The sequence below is a fragment of the Poecilia reticulata genome, linkage group LG2 (genome assembly GCF_000633615.1).
Source record: "Poecilia reticulata strain Guanapo linkage group LG2, Guppy_female_1.0+MT, whole genome shotgun sequence".
In the NCBI taxonomy this organism is placed as follows: Eukaryota; Metazoa; Chordata; class Actinopteri; order Cyprinodontiformes; family Poeciliidae; genus Poecilia; species Poecilia reticulata.
Window position 1 is genome coordinate 13,242,528 of NC_024332.1, and position 21,069 is coordinate 13,263,596.

General features: G+C 38.8%; 2 protein-coding genes across 6 annotated transcripts in view; both read right to left on the reverse strand.

Moving 5' to 3' along the window:
• LOC103478280 (probable ribonuclease ZC3H12C) overlaps positions 1–14,324 on the reverse strand; it is a 31,623-nt gene extending 17,299 nt beyond the window's left edge. Inside the window, exons 1-2 of one of the 3 annotated variants that reach the window (XM_008432028.2) lie at positions 14,199–14,324; positions 13,066–13,121 (exon numbers count right to left, since the gene is read on the reverse strand). The gene's annotated coding sequence lies outside the window, so the exon portion shown is untranslated. Of the gene's footprint in view, positions 1–4,087; positions 4,536–13,065; positions 13,122–14,198 lie in introns of those variants that run through there. The other 2 variants (XM_008432012.2, XM_008432020.1) reach the window with 2 other exon arrangements.
• Positions 14,325–16,082: 1,758 nt separating this feature from the next.
• The window catches only part of LOC103478297 (interleukin-1 receptor type 1-like), a 38,076-nt gene continuing 33,089 nt past the window's right edge, over positions 16,083–21,069 (reverse strand). For all 3 annotated transcript variants that reach the window (XM_008432041.2, XM_017308709.1, XM_017308708.1), the window contains exons 6-9: positions 20,389–20,454; positions 19,419–19,545; positions 18,981–19,129; positions 16,083–17,487 (exon numbers count right to left, since the gene is read on the reverse strand). In XM_008432041.2, coding sequence (XP_008430263.1) covers positions 17,351–17,487; positions 18,981–19,129; positions 19,419–19,545; positions 20,389–20,454 — 479 coding nt within the window. In that variant the 3' untranslated portion in view covers positions 16,083–17,350. The remainder of the gene's footprint in view (positions 17,488–18,980; positions 19,130–19,418; positions 19,546–20,388; positions 20,455–21,069) is intronic.

Genomic DNA, 21,069 nt, shown 5'->3' on the forward strand with positions numbered 1-21,069 from the left:
AAGTGGGAATTTTGACTTCGGATAATATTAATGTTGTATTTCCAATTAGAAACTCACAAATTTTCACTACCGAGTATAAATGCACCATAACAAAACTAAGCCTTTTATCCAAGCAAGAATAATTTTATTTTTCAAAATAATTTCAGTTTCACAGATTGTTTGCAGTTAGTTTCTTGAGAAAATTGCTTGAGAAGTAAAAAAAACAAAAAAAAAAACAAAAACAAACAAAAAAAAGAAAACAGATTATAAACCTTCAACTTTTTACCACCATGTTTTACGTCAAACAACCATCTTGGAGTTTTACTTGGGGCTGCTTGAAGACCTCCAAGTTTMCAAATCTGACTCCATAAATTATTCTTCTTGGTGAAGAGTGTGGGMATTCTTGCATCAAAGTGCAAATTGACCGCACCACGCCTTCAAACTAAACTTAGTCAAATCTAAGGCTTTGTCAACACAAAACCATGTTTGTACAAAGCAGTTTTTCTGTTGAGCAACAAGCAAAAGTTCCTGAATRACATACCATCAGTTTTACAAAGTTGTTCATCAATACAAAACCTCTGAAAGTGACACGCAAGGTCATATTTACAAATATGAAATGTTTACATTTTTGAATGAGAGCGTTTGCTGCCATTTTCTCGGCTGAACAACATCCCCGTTACACCCTGCAAATCGACATTGATAGAGGCTACAGCATTCTATCCATGCAAACTTTAAGGAGGGTCAACAGTTCCTATTTGCAACTTTCACTGCATGTTCGCAATTAAACTCGGAGCTCCCTGAGCAGGAAGTCGGAACTCTGACTTCAAGTGATGTTCCTTTAATATAAAACAGCCAACAACTCTGCAACAAAATAGCAAAAACTAAGGATTTATCAATCAAAACRTACTTTTTTTTWATCTTTCCAATCTGCTCCCTACCGTTTTATAATGAGGCAATGTGGAGTGCTGGCACAGAGCATCATAACCGTGTCTGGCATTGSCTTAAGGTGGCTTGTTTGGCTGCTCTTACAMCACCAAGTTAAATTTTCAGGTTTTATTTAAACCTGGTAAATCTGGTTTTACTCAAACCTGGTCAACTACAGAACCTGTGCTTTTCCTGGTTTTGTAGTTGATCATCCAGGTGGACAGACACACTCAGCAGCCTCAGCTAATGCAACTTCTTGTAGTAACATGGAAGCTGCGTGGTTGAGGACTCGGCAACAAACCCGACAACAGTAAAGTTACTCACTTTAAAAAAAAAGAAGAAAATCCAAATTGTCTCGTTATTTTGCTATAAGTCATWTAAACGTATCACATTCTCTCTACCCGCCAACCGATACAAACTAGTTCAAAAGATCAGAAAGTGTGCCTGTGGTTCCATTTGAGCTCTAATGAGTAATATCTGAAATTGCAGACTAAGGCACCGGAAAGCGGGGGCCTCCTCGTGTCCCGACCCCGACGTCTAATCTGCCGTGCCGCTGTTTGTCACCCTGAATGCCACAAGAGAGCCGGAATAATTTAGACCACCGACAACAAAAGGAGTACAAAGGGAAGGAGCGAGAGTGAGCCTGTGTGTGTTGGGTGGGGCAGGGAGGGAAGAAGTGTGTCTGGCTTGCCGTCCTTCAACAATGCAGCTGCCACCCAATCTGTCCCCCTGTGACGGCAGTATTGTTCTCTTGGGCCGGAGCAGCATGCACAGACGGAGGTGGCGGTGGGGGGAGGCGGGCTTTAGACCTGATCACCCCCCGTCACCTTCCCCCCCACAAAAAAACAAAAAAAAAAACACACACACACATAAATACATGCAAAACACTGCTGGTGATGCAGCAGACACACCAGCATCAGCTGCAGATAGGATCTTTGAGGAGTCAGCAAAAATGAAAACTTGAAAAAAAATCCTGTGACTGTGAACGTGTTGACTAACGTAACCAAGAAAACAAACAATTCTTATGGTTCCTCAATTTAAAAATCCTAGAAATTAATATATATATATATATATTTTTTTTTTACCTTAAATTATGTAAAGACGATGTTTTGATTCATATTTTGCCAAAGCTCTAAAGGAGGAGCATTTGGTGAGCGCCTTTTGTTGGAAAACAATCAACTATTAATCTTGATAGAGGAAATTCGATAGTATAAACCTATTTATACAAGCAGAGAACAAAATCAAACTCAAATTAGGAACTTTTCATATTTAATAGGGTTCTCGTTTTCATAACAGACCAATAAAGTCAACCTTTCTGTGCTGAACTATCAACGTCCGACAGATAAATAAAAAAATCTAGTAGAACCGTGTCGCATTGCATTATATTAATGGATTTGAGTCAAACTTTTTACGGGTTTTTATTAGTCGGACATAATTAACTTGTAGAACCTTCAAAGATTCTGATTAGAAAAATTCTTGCTCAGTCATAACCATAAGAAAATTTCTGTAATGATAATGATACCTGGTAATCTCTTTCTTATTAAGGAATTTCAATTTATAAAAAAAAAATGTATTTATTGATTTATTGTTTTTCTTAGCCTTGATTGGTTGAAGCAGTGGAATGTAGAGCCACACTAACGAGCTAATTATTATTAGTATGTTGCTGTTTTTATTGACTTGCTGGGATATGAATTAAGATCTGAAATAAAATATTACATCACAAATGTATCATCACCTTCCTAAAATAATAGTCTAATAATTATTATTATAACATCATTACTCCGGCTCAAAAGTAGTGGTGATTTATTTTATTTTACCAAAATCACTTTTAGGCYGTTATTTTAGGAAAGTGACGATACAGAAAACGTAGCTTTTCTGACCAAATTCTCTCTAAGTTTCTCCGCAGTGAGCAGATGCTGCAGCCTCCTCCCTGCCTGCGCTGCCGATGCCCTGCATGCTGCTTCGTGTCTGCGATGGTCCGGGGTTAGGCCTCCCTGGGGGGGTTTGCGGGGTGGATGAGCTCCCCTGAGATCAGACCCTGACCGCTCCCTCAGGGCCCAGCGCCGCCCGGCTGCCATTTGCCGGCTAAACCCGGCCGTGAGCCGGTTCGCCACGTCAGCGGCCGGCTGGATGGAGGGGCCAGGGGGGCAAAAGAGAGGGGGTATATGGGCTGGGGGGGAACAGATGCCTACTGAAGCCACAAGGGACCTCCCTAAAACCATCCTCCTCCTTCTCCTTTTCTACCCACCTTTGCCTCTTTCCCGCAACTGGTGGTGCGCAGATTCATCTTCCATGATACATATCACCACTGTCTGTCTGTTCTGTTGCCTCTGAGGTGGAGGCAGGGAATGGGGGACCGGGGGGGCATTAGGGGTAAATCCTGATTTTTCTTCACTATGTTTTACTGACTGATTTTGCCTCTGCTCTTCTAACTCWAACCACGATCACAGATGTCAAATAAAATATGTGTGAATCACTGATCATCACTACTTCAAAGTTCTCCTTGTTTAAAATAAGTTTTACAAAAWGTTTTGGTTATATTGTCACCTTCCTAATATAACATCCTCAAAAGTGATCCCCCCCCCCCTGCAGGCCATCTGATTAAGGCAATAAATAAACAAATTCCCTAAGTAATCAGATTTAGGCTAAAAAACCAAACACTAAAGTTCTAAATCATCTGATTTAAGAGCAGTTGGGAATCACTTTAGGCAACAACAACAACAACAAAAAGACTTGGTCCATTATTTTAGGAAGATGACAATATTTAACTCTTTGAAGTATCTTGAATTAATTTTGAGTTACAACATTAAATAAATTACCTTCTGGGATCAATAAAGTAGAATCTGATAGCAGAGAAAAACTAATTTCAGATTTAGAGCAGAAACTGATTTCCTCCCAAACAAAGCCTGAGCAAGTGCAGTAAAACTATCAAAAAGAAATAAAATACACAGGTAAATACAACTCTCAACAATTTCAAGGACTTGAATTATAGAAAACCTGTCACACATCTAGTAAACGCCGTGTTGCACTAAATATAGAAACACATTTGTGACACGCAGTGGAAGGTACCTATAATATAGGGAGGCTTCAGTTTGTGCATCGATAAAAATGCTGCAACCTGCAACAAATCACGCAAAAACGTGAGCTAAATCAAGGCAAAAGAAAAATGGAAAAACAAACTTACCACTCAAATTCAAAACCAAACCGGAGAAAAGTTCTGTCACGAAACGCAACCTTTGGGCAGTTCAGGAGCAAGGCTGACAGTCTAAAGATGGGGATTTCCCAGTATTGTTGGTGGCAAAATAAGCCCAGTATGCAAAGTTATTGGCAATTTCCCCTTTAAAAAAAAAAAAAAAAAAAAAAGAAAAGTGCAACGGGATCCACCTGAGAAAATGAAGCCGAGATCAACCTTTTATATTCTCCTTTTTGATCAGGAAACTCAGTGCAAAATGTCCCGAAGCTGCAGGTTTATCAATGTGACTGACAACAGATGGAGTGTAACTCGTCTACCATCCCCTCCCTGCACTGAGGCTACTCCGTCTCCCCAAACCAAGGCAGCTTATCTGACAACTAGCTAACATCTCTCACTCCCTGACTTGAGCAAAGCTTCCTCTCAACACTCTCCAAACATCCCCCATCCATCTACCAATAAAAAGAGACCACTAAGATATGGTAAAATAGCTCCACCCCTTTGTTGCCCTCCCATATTTTAACCTCACAAACACACACACACACACCATGTCTTTCATTACATGGACTTTGCATTGACTACCATTCATTTCTACAGCCCATTGCATTAAATAAAACCATTACCAGTACAGGCTTAACCTTAAAACTCAATTGAAACCTTAGTCCTAAACCTAACCCTTAACCCGAAAAAAGCACTTCTTGTATTTCCAACACATACAGTGTAGTATTTGTTGGAAAAATGGGTCTTACATGGTGAAAAACACACACACACACACACACACACACACACACACACACACACACACAAACACACACACACACACACACACACACACACAGCAGCCCGTCCGCCGGCTCAAGCCGTGAATGGACTGTGTGAGTTTGACAATGGTGGGGAGGAGGGTGCAATGGAGAGCCCTCAGCGGGCAGCTGCACAGAGACTCACCATATTTAGAGGCATCAAAGACGCATGTACACAGCAGAGAGCATGAGTTAAAAAACAAAACAAAATACGGAGGACCCAGTTCAGAGCTCTGTGGAACACCTGGCCCAGTGGGGACGGCTGCTGCCTCCAACCCCTTTGTCTGTGGTACGGGGTCGATTCAGATAACGGCACAAATTAGACTAAAGGTGGTGTTTGATTCCAAACTGGATGCTAGGAGTTTGCGTTCAATGGAAGGAAATGGTGAAAGTGCTGAAACTACTGAGGCATAAATAAAAAAAGTTTAGTTATTTATGCAYAAAATGTGTACAGCTTGATAAAGAAAAAGACAATATTCTATACATACATAAATACAAGTCAGATTGGCCTRAAGTGTAAACCATATCTTTATTTTCTATGTTCCCAGTACATCAATGCTATCCAACGTTGATTTTTGCTTTGGTTGCAGTATTCAGCTTCACCACTAGATGTCAGAATATTCTCCACATTGCACCTTTAATCTGTAAAGTTAGACTAGTTTCAATATCTGACTATATTTGCGCTCGGTGACATATCAGTTTCTGTCAACAATGAAAAAAAATAACACTAAAAATATTTTTTGAAATTAATGAAGAAGACAATTTTTATGAAATAATCTTTTTAGATAATTGTATGCTAACGAAACTTTTTTCCCCTGTAATTTTAGCAAGCACAGCTAACCTAAAAAAGAAATAACTTTAATTTAACGTGAGTAGGGAAAAACAAGTTATTCTTTTTCACATTTTATGTTGGTTCCAGCTGACCATTTTTCTGCATCATCAGTCTCATGTAATATTGAATTTAAGATGTATTTTTTGTTTTCTTAAAGCTGCAGTGTGTAAAACATCTTTTTACRTATTTGATAAGACTGACACCTTGTGAGCAGCACATACACGATGGTGACAGACAACGCTATGACCCGCCTCCTGTTCCCAGTTAGAACTGGGAGAAGTAAGAGGAGCTCACTTTTTAATTTCTTTTTTTTCATGATTATCTGTCTCATATCACACTGTCACAACACAGTGACTGGTAAAAAATTATGTAAATATATATATATATACTTTATTTTTGATAAAAGTTTCATACTACAAACATTCCCTAACATCTTCTACATGCAGAGCAAACAGCCAAGCTGAAATCACAGGAGTTCTTGTCTTACTTCCCCGTCGGTGACTTTTTTTTTTTCTTCTTCTAATTCAGATTTGGCAAATTATATTTACAGTTTTGCCTGCAGTGTAAAACTCTGACTCAGCCAGCAGGTCTGGGCCGGCTCGCTCCGTCTGGTCCTCCTTTTGTGGTGACCTGATCTCTGCAGACTGTGGCCTGCAGGTAAAGAGCTTACAGACATGCCCTTTTAAGTCATTAATACGTTTTACAGAAAACAGTTTTAACTACAGCAATCATGATCATTTTTAACCTTAAACTCTACATGTTTCTTTTATTGCGTCCCAGTTGTTTTACTCATTTCGCTTTGAGCTGCTTCACCTCTTTCACTTTAACAAAATGATCACACGAACACCAACGACACCTACAAGCTGCTCAACATTTTTCATTTCCCCTTTGACATTTTCCTTCCTCAGTTTTCCTCTGTCATTGTCCCTGCGTTCTAAAACAAAACCGCAGCTTCACTCGGMGTATTGTTGTGGAGCAATTTTCAGCTCTAAAATAGCAGCCAGGTGTTYCCCGCCTGGGAAGCCCAGGTTATGCAAATCAGTCAGTCACATGTAGCTCCAGGTTGCACACAGGAGTGTTTATATTACTTATTTATTTTTCCTTGTGGCGGACCACTCAAAAGTTTTCACGGTGAATGCCAGAAGGTTTACTATGCAAATCTGTTTAACTGCATCAAGTGGCTAGACCTGCTTCTGCCTTAACAAACACAGCTGCAGCACGGCGATGCATTGGGTATAACTGATAGGAGAAAAAGGTGCAAATTTATAGATGTTTGTTAAATTTACACATTTATTTCTGCATATGATGTTTAGGCATTCATTGGTCCTAGATTTGGGTTTTATATAAATTTTATTTGCTTGGTATTYAAATGAACACTGCAGAAATGCTCCGTTCTCTGTCAGAAAAAAMCAGTCAGAGCCAGGAGGAGGGCCTGAGAGCTGTCAGTCATGCTCGTGTACGCGCTGCTAAATGTGCTAACCGCAACRAAACAATTTATTGTTAAAGAAAAGCTGTTTATCCACTGTCATCGGTGGCTATGCTAGCTAGCCTGAGCTGAACCAGCTGTAATTTAGCAGAAAGAAAGRGGRAGCTTGYGTACATGAGGATGATTGACAGCACTAAGACCCTCCTCCTAGCTCYGATTGGTTGTTTCTGACGGATGTATTTGTCAGATGATGGGGAGAAGGCAGAGGAGCTCATTTTTCCCTCCCATAAATTATCCGTCTTGTACTGTCACAACATAGTGAAAGTTTTAAGAAATATGTAAAAACAAAACATATTTTTTCTATAAAAGCTACATACTGCGGCTTTAATAAACTTTAACTCAGTAAAACTTCTTTACTTTCCAGGCCACGGTGGTTCAGTACTTTATTTTTTTGTGACGGGAATTGTTTTGGTCCAGAGAATTTGTTTTTCTCCAAAGAAAAGTCCAGCAACTMTCTGGCACTTTCTCTTTCATTGACTTCAAGCCATTATTTTCCAAATAATGGAAAAATCTGAGGTGTTCTGAAGCCAGCTAGTGGAGTTTGGTGCACACATAAAACCAAAAGAGAAAATCAACAACAAACTAAACCGTTTCTCTAAATTCACGTCTTTCTCACATCATTTCCCAATCAGGGTGATTTCCTGTGGAGCCTCACATCCACCACCACCACCCCCAGCTCTTCTCTGACTCGGACTCCCTAATTGGGGCTCAGCTGACAGGTTTTCCCCTTGGGGAGYGGGAGACATGTGGACCATCTGCTTGTAGTCGCAGGATGAACAGGTGTCCCGCTCTCAGMCGCCTGCCTGCACCTTACCAGGCCAGCGCAGAGCTAGCTGCTGTTTACGCTGGATGAATAAGAGCAAACATGGCGGCAAGGCAGATGGAAAAAAAACTACCTAGTRTTGTTTTTCTGCGTCACCTAAACTCCAACGTTGTTCGTCTATGTCGGCGCCAGATAGATTTGAAAAATATTTAGCTTATTTATACATAAAACCTTTAAACTGTGTCTGTAATGATGTCGAACCTCATGTAGGAAATTCAAGTTTTAACGTTTTACTAGATTCAATGGTTCCGAATGGAAATATTCTCCAACAGGCCATTTCCAGGTGAACGTGTGTAACTATGAAGTTTGTTTTTAACAAAATAACAATCCGAACTTCTTTACACGTACTTCTTTTTATGGCTTTTTTATTTTGTGTCTGTCGTTTTTAACCCAGAAAATAAATTTCTTTTAGCCCCGTCCAAAATTTTGATCAAATAAAAAGTTTACCGTCAAGCGTGTTCAGCATATAGAACATTATCTCAAACAAATTTTCAAGCCCGCTGGCTTGCCGTCTCTTCGCATTTTCCCTCCTGGCCACAGGAGTCTTTAAGATTTATGGCGATGTTATCTTGTGAGGAAGAGCTTTGATATTCCTCTCGCCTACAAATTGGATTTGCATTCCCAGAGCTGTTTCAACATTCCAGCCRATGTTTACATACATTACAACCACAAACTTTTTAGGGTTGTACGTGTTGGACAAACACAAAGTAGAGCATAACTCTGAAATGGAAGGAAAAGTAATGAATTGGTTTAATCTTTTCTTAGAAGARAAAATCAGAAAGGCGTGTTTGAGCCCCTCTGTCTGTTGCTGCAATTTCTCCATTAGCATCTCTAGACCTCAATTTTGTGGTTCGACACAGATTGCCAAAGAGATTTAGGTCTGGACTTTGACTGGGCCATTCTTGGATATAAATATACCCTGCTACAAATGACTCCACTGTATCTCATGCTGTATGATTAGGATAATTATCGTGCTGTGAGCTGAATTTCTGGCCTGGTCCCAAGTCGACAGGTTTTTTTCCAGGTTTCTCCTGCAGAGTTTTTGGATTTCACCATGTTACTGGGAGGCAGTGAATTCTGGGTGTTTTTCAGTGTTTTTCTTCCAGGCTCTTGCATGTGGGCTGGAAACTCAAATTTGTTTCTCATCTGACCACAACAACTTCTGCTGCATTTGCTAAGTCCWCTACAGCTTGTGGCAAATCTAGAGACTTTCTTTGTACAAATTGTTGAGCATAAATCTAATAGCAGTTCTGTTGGTAGTTTTTTTTTTCAACATATACTGTTTGAATACCTTTGGTCTTTTGGTTTCCTTTCAGATTGATGCTCTCCCTGCAGGTCTGTTGTATAGGACTCTCTTTGCCAATAGCGTTGCGTCATACTATTGAACGACAAACGTGACCCAATCATTGGACTGTGTTGTGTGATGCGAGTGTCTGCACTCGAACGGTGCAGCACCACTGTCCTGTGGATCTACAGCTGAACGGTGCGGTACAGTACAGGTGCAGAAAAAAAATCAGATTCTATAGAGAGTCGCATTTCCAAATTCTGAATTGGTTCAAAAATKTATTTTAAAATGCGTTCAAGTTGTACGTCTTTACTGCTCCAATTTGCGAGGGAACTACAYATCGCATTGCGCGTCCACTTGGCCACCATATTTATCTTGAATAATTCTTTGATTTTTTTTATTTTTTTATTGCTAAGCTGACCTTATATTAATAGCTTAAGTTAAAGAATTAGATGCACAATCTTATTTTTGTTTAATGTACAAGATCAAGTTCATAAAGTTGGTGTAAATAAATCCTCTTTGTTCACACAGTCACATCGTTTGAATCGAATCTCTGGACCTTTTGAATAGAAACATCGATCTCCGAAATAAAAACTGTTTCTGAAACGAATCGCTAAGCCATCCTATCTTTGCGTTACGGGTCGGTCGTTTGGCATCTTACAACGAAAGCAGACAAATCATGTATCAAACCACAGTGACCTGCGCCTCAGTTCATAAGAGGCTAAGAACAAACACCTGATGATAAAATGAACCCTCAGTGAATCCATAAAGGAAACGTCAGGAGATGCAGCAGGCCTTCTTTCAGCCCACTGGATAAACACGGAGCCGATCAGCAGGGATTAGACCGGCCCCTTAACAAGGCCTGAGGGCTGGACACGGGGAGACCAAGAGGCAGTCCAGCTGGTGTCAGCCTCACACACACACGTCACAAAACACTATACTAACAGCCTCTACACATGCTCCTACCTATGAAGAGGGAAACTAAACCAACCAGACCACAGGAGGGTGTGTGTGTGTGTGTGTGTGTGTGTGTGTGTGTGTGTGTGTGTGTGTGTGTGTGTGTGTGTGTGTAGAGGGGGATGGAACGGGGTCACTTAGGACTTTGAAGGGACAAAAGTTTGGCTTTAGGGCCGGTGGCCTTGGGGTCACTTAAGGAGGCAGCATGAAAACATACAAACACACGCACACACACGCACACACACCACCTGCTGTTTCTTACAGGCTTGTGTTTGGTGTAATGGAGATGGAGTGCTTCAGCGTCTACACAAAGAAAGACACATTGCTGGGATTTACCACATAACTCAGACCAATTAAACCTCCACGGCAACTCGCTAGGAAACCTTCAAAGTAAAAGAGCCGTTGTTATCTCGTCTTATTTATCAGGASAGGAAATGGGAGAAAAAAAAAATCTCCAACTCAAGATCACAGAGAGAACTGTTCATGTTTTACAACATCAAACATTTAGTGTAAAATGTTATACTGGACGCAGAAATGTCCAAATGAAGGTGGCTGAAACATGCAAGAAGCAAAGCGTTGTTCTTTCAGAAATCTCTGCTYTTTGAGATGGTCAAACGAAGCTACCGACCTCACATTACTGCAAGTTTTTACATGTATTTAAATCCAAATTTAACAAATATCACCTGAAGTAGTAAAAAGAAGCAACTCACTCGAATGTGCACTCACTTGCCCTGAATTCTCTGTTCTGATTCTTTGTACCAGGAGTGTAAAACTCTGGAGTCCTGCAAGAACACGATGGCCTGGCAAGGAGACATTTGAACCTTCTGGGACAGATGTCCTGCAGGACAGACACAGTGAAAGGTTGCAGGACAGTGAAGATGCAGAAGAAGGAAGTTTGACCGTCGTGTTTAATGCTAAGGCTGAAGTKGCRTWTAGCTGATATTATTATTTTAAAATGTTGCCATCAGACAGGCACAAAGTGTGAGGTTTCATGCAAAAATGAAAAAAATAACAATACGAATGAATAACATAATTACAAAAAATTAAGGTTTTTTCCATATAAAATGTATTAAAAATACCTCAACAGATAGAAACTAACATCAGAACATTAAACAAGAATTGTCACCTTAACGTATCTGGTGCTTTTTTTTTTTTTTTTGGTTAAACATGTTTATTCTTGATTTTCTGAAGTTGCTCACAGAAGGTACTGTAGATTATCCAGAAATTGATGATACTTTATTACTTGACAAAAGTAAAATGCATTAGTAAAACTGCTCCTAAAAGTAATTTTTTTCTCAAAAGGTTACTCAAGTAAATGTAACAATTGGTTACTACTCAACTCTCCGTTCATAACTTAATCTGATTTCTGAATTTACTTCCGGTTCAGGCGGATTTGATAACTTGCTCTACAAGACATTCCGAGTCGTCCTGTTTGAGAGAAAAGTGACGCAGGCGATCGGCRCTGATGAGTTATAAATACTCAGACCTGGCGCCGCGGCAACGCGCGAGGCCAATGCGTAGGCTCAGCACATCAACTGTAAATATTTTAATACACACAAGCAGCAAAACAAGATGGTAGGCGACGGTGAGCTGAAACTCTCTGAACTACAGGAACCCAAGGAGTGCAATGGTGAAACGTATCACATTTTCCAAAAACTTAATATTAAGAAAATTAAATTAATCGATAAAATTKATTTGTACTCTAGCTCCAATATTTAGTACATCCTGTCTAAGCTAATTTGTCTTGCGCCTCGTCCTATGTTTGGTAGCTACTTCATTTCCTTTCAGATTCCTCTAAATGCAACTAGGCACCAAATCAACCTGGTTAAGGTTTAAAAAGGCAGATATTTTCTAAATGCAGCAAGTTCCACACATAGAGTTAAGAAAGTAAAATCGTAATTACTTATTCTCTCAGCTGGGTTGATAACATCTCTTATCTGCATTATGCCCTCCAAGCGAGGAAAACCAGTTTTCAGCAGAACAATAATATACAATAAAACTAAGTAAAATCTTTTTTTTTGTCATGAAGAGACTTCGATGTCTCTTTATAGTTATGGAAAGTAATAAAATCTGGTTTTTGTCATTTTATTGCTAGATTTTCTCTATTTTACATATAATACATCAGCCTCACACACACTTAAGCTCACAGCTTTCTTATTAAGTCATGATAGATCGTCACCCCCCTCCCCTCCCTGCAGGCCTGGCCTATTGTACACAGAGTGCATATGTGTCTCCAGTGTACTTCAGCACAGATCCACGTTTACGTATATGCTTGTGCATCCTTCTGCGTGCATGTGTGTGTGCATGCGAGGTCATGTGTCTGCCTATCTGCAGGTGTGTGAAAGTGTGTGTGTGTGTCATCGGGGCGAGTGCYAGGTCAGGGGGTCAGAGGGGAACAATGGCATGGAGCAGCTCCCAGCTGCCAGGCCAAACGTCATTCAGCCCCTTCGACCCCCCTGCCTTTTCTTTAGGAGTGTGCCATGGTGCTGCTCCTAGTGATCACTGACACACACACACACACACGCACGCACGCACGTACGCACGCATGCACGCACACACGCACACATACATCCCAGCCTGACCAGCAGCTTGCTAAAAAAAAAAAAAGAGGTAAAAGGGCACATGGGGACATGTGCAGAGCATGCACCGAGTCAAAAGGAGAAACAGGCTGAATTCATGCCTGAGAGCAAATCAAATATATTAAAAAATTCACTTTATGATACTGCAAGGACTAAAAAGCTAACAAATTCAGGAGTGAAGACACCATTTTGAGTTGTTCATCTACGTACCCGCAGCACTTCTCCTTTTCTCTTCTTTTTCCCCGCATTATATTGTTGCTGTGTATCTTGGGTAATGGGAAAATAAAATAAATTGATAAAAAAGAAAGAAAAATAAATAAATCGCAAGGGAATAATAAATTCATAATGGCCATAAACAACAAAGATCTTGTTTACTAGCACCCAGACAACCCTGAGAATGTGCGTGCTCATCTGAGCTTAGAAATGAAAGTGCATGCCTGGTTCAGTGAGTCAGAAATCCTCCTTCACAGAAATGTGGCCTGTGTGAAATACAGGCCCATTCAAGCAAAAAAAAAAAATTAAAAATAAATAAATAAAAATTTTAAAATAGTTCATTTATTCAACTCAGTTCACTAGTTGCACAGGCGGAAAGTCGCATTCTGTTAATTTTTTGCTTACAGCTAATAAAAACCATCTGATTTAAAATGCAAATATGACATCAGCCCAATACAATAAAATAATAATAAAACATTTTGATGCAGAAATGTGGCTTTAGCAAACAGCATGTTTAATACTTAATATGAGTTATTTTCAAAATGTACACATATTATTTTTATTGAACATGACAGRCAGTTGTAGACGATGTAGAAAAAGGGACCCATGACTCTTATTAAGGGATTTGTTTTCAACCCTCAGGTGGAAGCAGTAAGCTGCTTGTCTTCAAGCAGATAGTTATTAATTACTGGTTATTCACCAGTGAATCAGTTTATTATGGCGTTATTCTAAAGAGAAGAAAATGTCAACAGGCTCTTTTATGCACAGAAAGTAGTACTTGAAAGCTGTTTGTTTGTATTTGAGCTTTTATMATTCACAATCATAAAAGCTCAAATACAGTTATTGTTATGGTTAATGCCGCTCTATCAATGTTTAAAACCGTTTTGCACAGAACGGAACCAGCCGCTGTCATAAAAGCAGTGAGATTACGTTGTGCACTTCAGATTATAACACACTGAGATTATTGTGACTTTTCTGTGTTTAGTAGCATTTATTTCCCACTGAAGATGGTTTTCGGCTCTGACTGCGACAGGAGAGGAAACTGTTCCCYTGTTTGGAAAACTTAAAAGACACTTTATCTGAGCGCTTTCCGAGTTGGATAAACCTGGAAGTAACGGGTCACCACCTACCTTTACATGGCACCACAGGCGTCTTGACTTAATCCTCCATCATTTATTACAGTTCTCCTCCATGACTGCATGGGCTGCAGTGACAAAAGTCAGCTGTCTCTTCTGCAATGTCACATATGAAATACGGCGCGCTCTGACAGAACCGGAAGTGTTCCTCCCACCGATCCTGCTGTAATGTCTCCATCTAGCGGCCGTAATCTGTAAAACACGTCTGATATACATTATTATGTTGCATTTCTATTTTTACTTTCTCTGAAACAGCTCCAAATTAACCTCGTTAGCAGTGTTAGCACTAAGAGAATGATTCATTTTGTTCATTTATCTTACAATTTGGTTCCACGCATCAAAATAGTAGCGTGGGATATACTCAAGAAGTTTTGGAAAATGTTCATCAAAGTGTGGATTTTTTTCTGTGGTTCCATGACACGATCAACTTTTAGATAAAACTCCGGTTTTCCCAAGTAAATGTCACTTTTATGAAATCTGCCGTATTTTTTTCCATAAGGTTTGAACATAGATGCAGGAGATTTACCTCCATCTGCTGGACACGGAGGAGAATAACACTCAATATGCTGCGTATGTACAGTATTTTAGAAAAACATATCACTTTCAGTCAGATACTGGCAGCTTTTTATTCATACTATAAAATATATTTAAAATATTTTTTATGTAAATAAGAAAAATACGCAGTCAACTATTTTAAAAAATGCATAAATAAAAAATTACACCCCATAGGACAAAATTTGTTGTGTAAAAGATTTACAGCTGGAGTTTTTGCATTCCTTCAGACCTTTCTACATATTTGTTTCTATGTGATGTAAATGAAGTATATTTCACAGCATAGATATCCCAAGTGACCACTGGTAGATAATATGCCTTAAAAATGTACTCAAGTAAGAGTAGAACTACTTCCCAGAAAACAAAAAACTGGACTGGGTCAAGAACACTGATGCTGTGTACAGGAAGGGCCAAAGTTGCCTCTACTCTCTGAGGCGGCTGAGGTCCTTCAACATCTTTGCTCAGGATGTTTTATGACTCTGTGGTTGCCAGTGCCATCCTGCATGCTGTGGTGTGCTGGGGCAGCAGGTTGATGGTGGAGGACACCAACAGACTGAACAAACTGATCCGGGAGGCCAGCGGCGTCGTTGGAGTGGAGCTGGACTCTCTGACAGTGGTGTCAGAAAGAAGGATCCTGTCCAAGATGGAGGACATCTTGGACAACGAGTTTCATTCACTCCATGGCGTGCTGGCCGGACGCAGGAGCAGCTTCAGCCAGAGACTCATTTTACCAAAGTGAACCACAGAGCAACACAGAAAGTCATTTCTGCCTGTAGCCACTAGACTTTACAATGCCCAAGTCTGAGCTAATTAATTCACATTTTCTCTGCACTCATTTATAGATTATCTATTAATTAATATATTTGCATGTGTGGGCTTATTTATTTATTTACATTTAGTCATATCTCATCACTCTTAGGTATATGGTTATATTTGCATTATTGATATTTAATACCTCAGATGGAGTAGTGAATACCCCTGGGGATCAATAAAATCTAATCTATTCTATTCTATTCTATTCTATTCTATTCTATTCTATTCTATTCTATTCTATTCTATTCTATTCTATTCTATTCTATTATTAAGTATGTCAACCACGCCTCTGCCAGAGCGGTTTATCATCCCAAAGAGATCCACACGTACAGAATAACAACACAGATGTCACGCAGCAGCGCACGGCTTAAAGAAGTAATAATGGTTTACACTGTCAATGGATCAGTTTCAAAAATAGTTCAGCAATGGGAGCAGACAGACAGTATTGTCACAAGTTTGAATTTATTTATTTTGAACATGATAGAAGTATAAAATCACACACATGAACAAGGAATGCAAAAACATATATTTTTGTACCACAATAATCTTAACATGCTCAAAAAGGAGTAGGAAGAAGTATGAAACTTATGAGCTGCTACTCCATAAACTCATACAATATTTTCAGACGGACCCTCGTTATTAAATAAAAAAATAACAAACAGGTTAATTAATTTTCCATTTTATCTGGGTTTACATATGTCTAGATAAATACATCTATACATTCATATCTACACACACTCATTTTATACACATTAGTGCAAACTCTCACCCATATTTCTGTATATTGTGAAAATGACCTTGAATTTCCTTTTAAATTGTATAAAATTTTGACTTTGTTTCACCTCCTCATTTAACTTGTTCCACCATGAATTGAAATACAAAACCTGTTTCTTGTTGTTTGTAAACTACAAATCCTTAAGTATGAGTAACTCCTTAAGTTAAATCCCCCGTCTCTCTCTCATAAAACATCTCTGTATGAGCTCAGGTAGCAGTTTATTTTGATGCCTTAAACATATACTGCTCAAAAAAATAAAGGGAACACTTAAGTGTTCACTCAAGTGTTTAAGTGTTCCCTTTTTTTTGAGCAGTGTAATTTGAGCCACTTTAAATTCCAGCAGCTCTTCAAATGTAAGAATTCCAGGTTTTAAGAATCAATCAAGTACTTTGTTGTGTTTCCATTGATTAACTTCATCCAAAGCGTTGACATTATTTACATCTGGATTTATAACATCTGTCTTCATCTGGTGCAGAATTATGACATGCATCACATCACTGACTAGCTTGGTGAAAACCAGTCCCTGGTTCTGTGCTTTGCTTCATACAGATGTTCTGAACCCGATGCTATTTATTGAGAAACGATTGATTGCTGGAGGCGTTTACTCCATTGAATATGATTGGATTTGATTCGCCGAGTTGGACTCCGTCAATGTAGGGTAAAATCAGATCCAGTCGTTTCTCAATAGCATAGGGTCCAGACCATCGGTAGGCCTGTATTTTCTAAAAGTACTGCACTATGTTTGGGTCCGGATACCTTTTACAGTGATTGGTTCCGAATTTCTACATCACATTCTTCATTTGTCATTTACTGTACATATTTATGGCTTATTCCTTTGCTCCCCTGTATCATAATGCCAATTTTCTCATTAAAAAAAATCTATTTAGCATTGTTCATGTCCCTGAATTGTTAAATAATTGCTGGGTGGCTTAAATTCAGATAATTTATTTAGGCCTCTTCTTAAATTGATAGTAACCCACAGATTTAATCTGAGGAAGCAAAACCTTTAGCATTGTGTACCTTTACTGCATCTTCTTGGGGGGCAGTAGGGCCTCACAGACAGAAAATGTTTCACCACCACAGCGGCGAACAAGATCAGACACACTCCCAAAACAAGAAAAACAATGATGAAAGTGAAGGATTCTGCAAGACAAATGCAAATATGCTTTCAGTAAGATTCATAACAAATCCTACAAAATTCATCTAAGAACAGCAATTTATAGTTCAGTTTCAGCCACTGGTTCCCAAAGCAGAGACATCAGAATACCTCCAGTGGGTCAGCATGTCTAGGCCACCCACTGGGGTTTTTAGAAATCAGAAAAAAAACTGTTGGTTTACCTTTGTGCCTTTCTAACTAATTCAAATGGTGTCCAGTTAATTTACACAATGTTATAAAATGATCCTGTGTTATGCTTGGTGTGGCTGAGCCAAAGCACAGACAAGTGAGAGAATAAGATTTAGAGAAGGAAAAAAAAACATATAGGTCTTACAGCAACATGTGGAGCAAAAAGTAATATGGAACTTAATAGTTTTAGCATAACTTCTGTTGTTTTAACTTTTGTGGCTTTTGCATTTTACTGACCCTCCTGGGCCACCGCAGCAAGGTAGTGAAATGACTCAAAAGGAACAGAAATGTTGAACAAGGGAAACTGATGATGGAGACTAACTGAACTATAAAGATCTGAAACGCAAAGTACAAAACCTGGCAAAAGTTTGAAGGAAATAATATTCATGCAAGGCAAGGGAAGGCAGTTTTATTTGAATGGTACATTTTCAGCAACAAAGTAATTCAAAGCGTTTTACATGACTAGAAAGAAAATAAAACAACAAACAAGCATAAAACATTAAATTGTCGAGGCAAAGTAAGGGACAATGATATCAGCTTGAAAGGCAGACTACACTTTATGATGTCCCAGTTGTTATTAAAGACAAATATAAAAAAAGAAATAAAATGTCATCCTTAATTTAAAGGAGCTCAGTGTTTCAGCATTTTTGCAGTTTTCTCTAAGTGCATTCCAGATTAGTGGAGAATAAAACTGAATGCTGCTGCTGCTACTCCATGTTTGGTTCTGAGTCTGGAGATGGAAAGTAAACCTGAACTAGAAGACCTGAATGTCCTGAAGCGTTGATACGGCGACAGCAGGTCGTTTAATGTGTTTTTAATGTGTTTTGGACTTGGCCATTAAGTGATTTACAAACCAACAAAAGCACCTTAGAATCTACTCTCTTCACTTAAGGGAGCCAGTGTAAGAACTTTAGAGCTGGGCTTCATCTTTCTAGTTTTTAATGAGAACTAAAAAGATGTTTGGTTGAATTTTAAGGCAGACATTTGAAGATACTACGCTACAGGACCCAGAACAAAACAAAAATAAACAAACAGAGGAATTACCTTATTTGGCAACACTTTAGAAACAACAGAAAAATCAACAGAATTTACGAAGAAAAATTGAATACAAATGACACGAGGTAAATAATCAAACATACACAAAAGCCAACCCAAATAAACATGGATATGCCAGCATGCTGATTGTTAATTTGGTTCAGGACATTATCACCAGCAACATAAGCAATCACTTCTACAAATATCATATCATAGGCAGAAGTTGAAAAGTTTAGGAACGCATCCTGACACTAACCATCTTTCTTCAGAGATAAAGTTGCAGAGTTTGCTGTATAAAAGCCTGAGCCTTGGCACTGAAACTTCTTCTGAAAATCTTCAGCTGAAACCTTTGCGATGATCAGGATTGCTGTGAAGAACGTTTCCTTTGAAGAAGCCTTGATGTCTCTAAGAAATAAAATAGAATTTACTTCATTGAAACGTTGGAACATGAAGTGAAAAACGATTACCTGTCAAGTGCTTACTTCAACATAATAGATGATGAATAAATCGCTATGACACAAAATTGTTACATCAATTTAAATGTCAATTTTCTGAATGGACATTTAAATAACTTTATTCAACTTTTTAAATAGATTATTACGAAATGTTTTGTTACCATAATGGATGTCCCTGGAAAAAGTCTAAATTCATAATTATAATCTAAATTAACCACAGACATAATGTTCAGACTTACAATTTGCTGGTCTCATTGTATCCGTCCATCTGCTTCACTGGGTTTCCATTAATCCACCATGTGGCCTCACAGTCCCGTTTTGCATTAATCCCACAGTAAACAGTGCAGTTCAGCTTCACACTGGAGCCTGTTGAACACATGATGGTTTGTTACATTAACATATAGTTTCCATTCAGTGTGTGTGCGCGTGTTTTATTTGTACTGAAGAGTTATTTGCATTCATCTGCAACCAATCTCTAAATCAGAATCTATTTCACACCAAAAACATTCATATTTTTCATTTTTATAATTGTAATGCTATTTATTTATTTTCATGCTATTTAATTGAAGTAAGTATTCAGCTGAATCAAGAGCTTTACCAAAATTAAGTTGTGTGGAATAAACAATATGAGAAAGTGATTAAATGTTGCTCATAAACAGTGTCTACAAAATAGTCTTTTTTTTTTTTAGTTTTATGGAGTCAGTGTAGTTATTGCAAATGTATGCCAGACAGATAATGCCACTTTATACTTTAATCCAGAGGTTCCCAAACTGTGGGGCGCGCCCCCTAGGGTGTGCGCCGTGCCATTGCAGGGAGGGCAAGCCTCTGGATGGAAAAAAAAAAAACGTGAACCCTGTATGCGCTGAGCGAGCGTATGTTTTCCATGCTCCTTCAACCTTCCTTCGGGGGGGGGGGGGATTTATGTTTTCACCTGAATAATGTGTAATTGCGCCACTGGGAACCAATGTGAACTTCTATACTTTTATTTTCACTTGCTTTTCTTTTGTTTTGTTTGTATTTCCTTCTAATTCATGAATTGTCTTGTTGCTGAAAATGTGCTTTATAAGTAAAATTACCTTATCTTAAATATAATGAGAAAAAGTATTATTTTTAAGCAGTGAATTTTCTCTGACAACAGTTTTCCTGTGAAAAAGCTCAGAAACTGAGACTGAGGAGTTGTGATGTTAATGTTTTAGGAAGTTTTCTTACCTTTCTTAACCAGCTGGTCCGTTGTGTTTGGAGAGATGATTTTTACGTTTGCAAAAACAGCTTTCTCTGTAAGGAAGCAAAGTTGAAAGGTTTGATATGGTAAAGGTACAATTACCTTTTGTTAAACCATAAACTATCTCTGATTATCCACATGTTTTAGAAAGCGGAGCGCACTTTCACGAGCCACAGACTTAAATACTACCAGATCTGCAAAAATTGATAAATCACTTAAGCAGAAGGCTAAAACGCCTCTAGAAGCATCACATGATGCAGTGAGCTAAATAAACCCAAGAACAGATCAAAAACAAGTTTTTTAAAGTCTATCAGTCTGGAGATGGTTATAAAGACTAAAGTGAACCACAGTAGAGCCATTATTAACAAACGGATAAAACAGGGAACAGTGGAAAGTCTTCCAGAAGAGCTCAGTCTGACCAAATTACACCAGAAGATCATTAATCGCAAAAGAACAACATCTAAAGATCTGCAGGGTCTCAGTTAAGGTTAGTGTTTATGATTCAACAATAAGAAAAAGACTTGGCAAAAATGGCCAACACCCATCCAGTAAAAGGATGGCAGCAAACACACAATAGATAAACAAAATGAGGATCATCTGGAACATAGTTGATCAGCTGAGCTCATAATGACCTTTTACCACCAAGAAAGAAAGACGCAACCTACAAT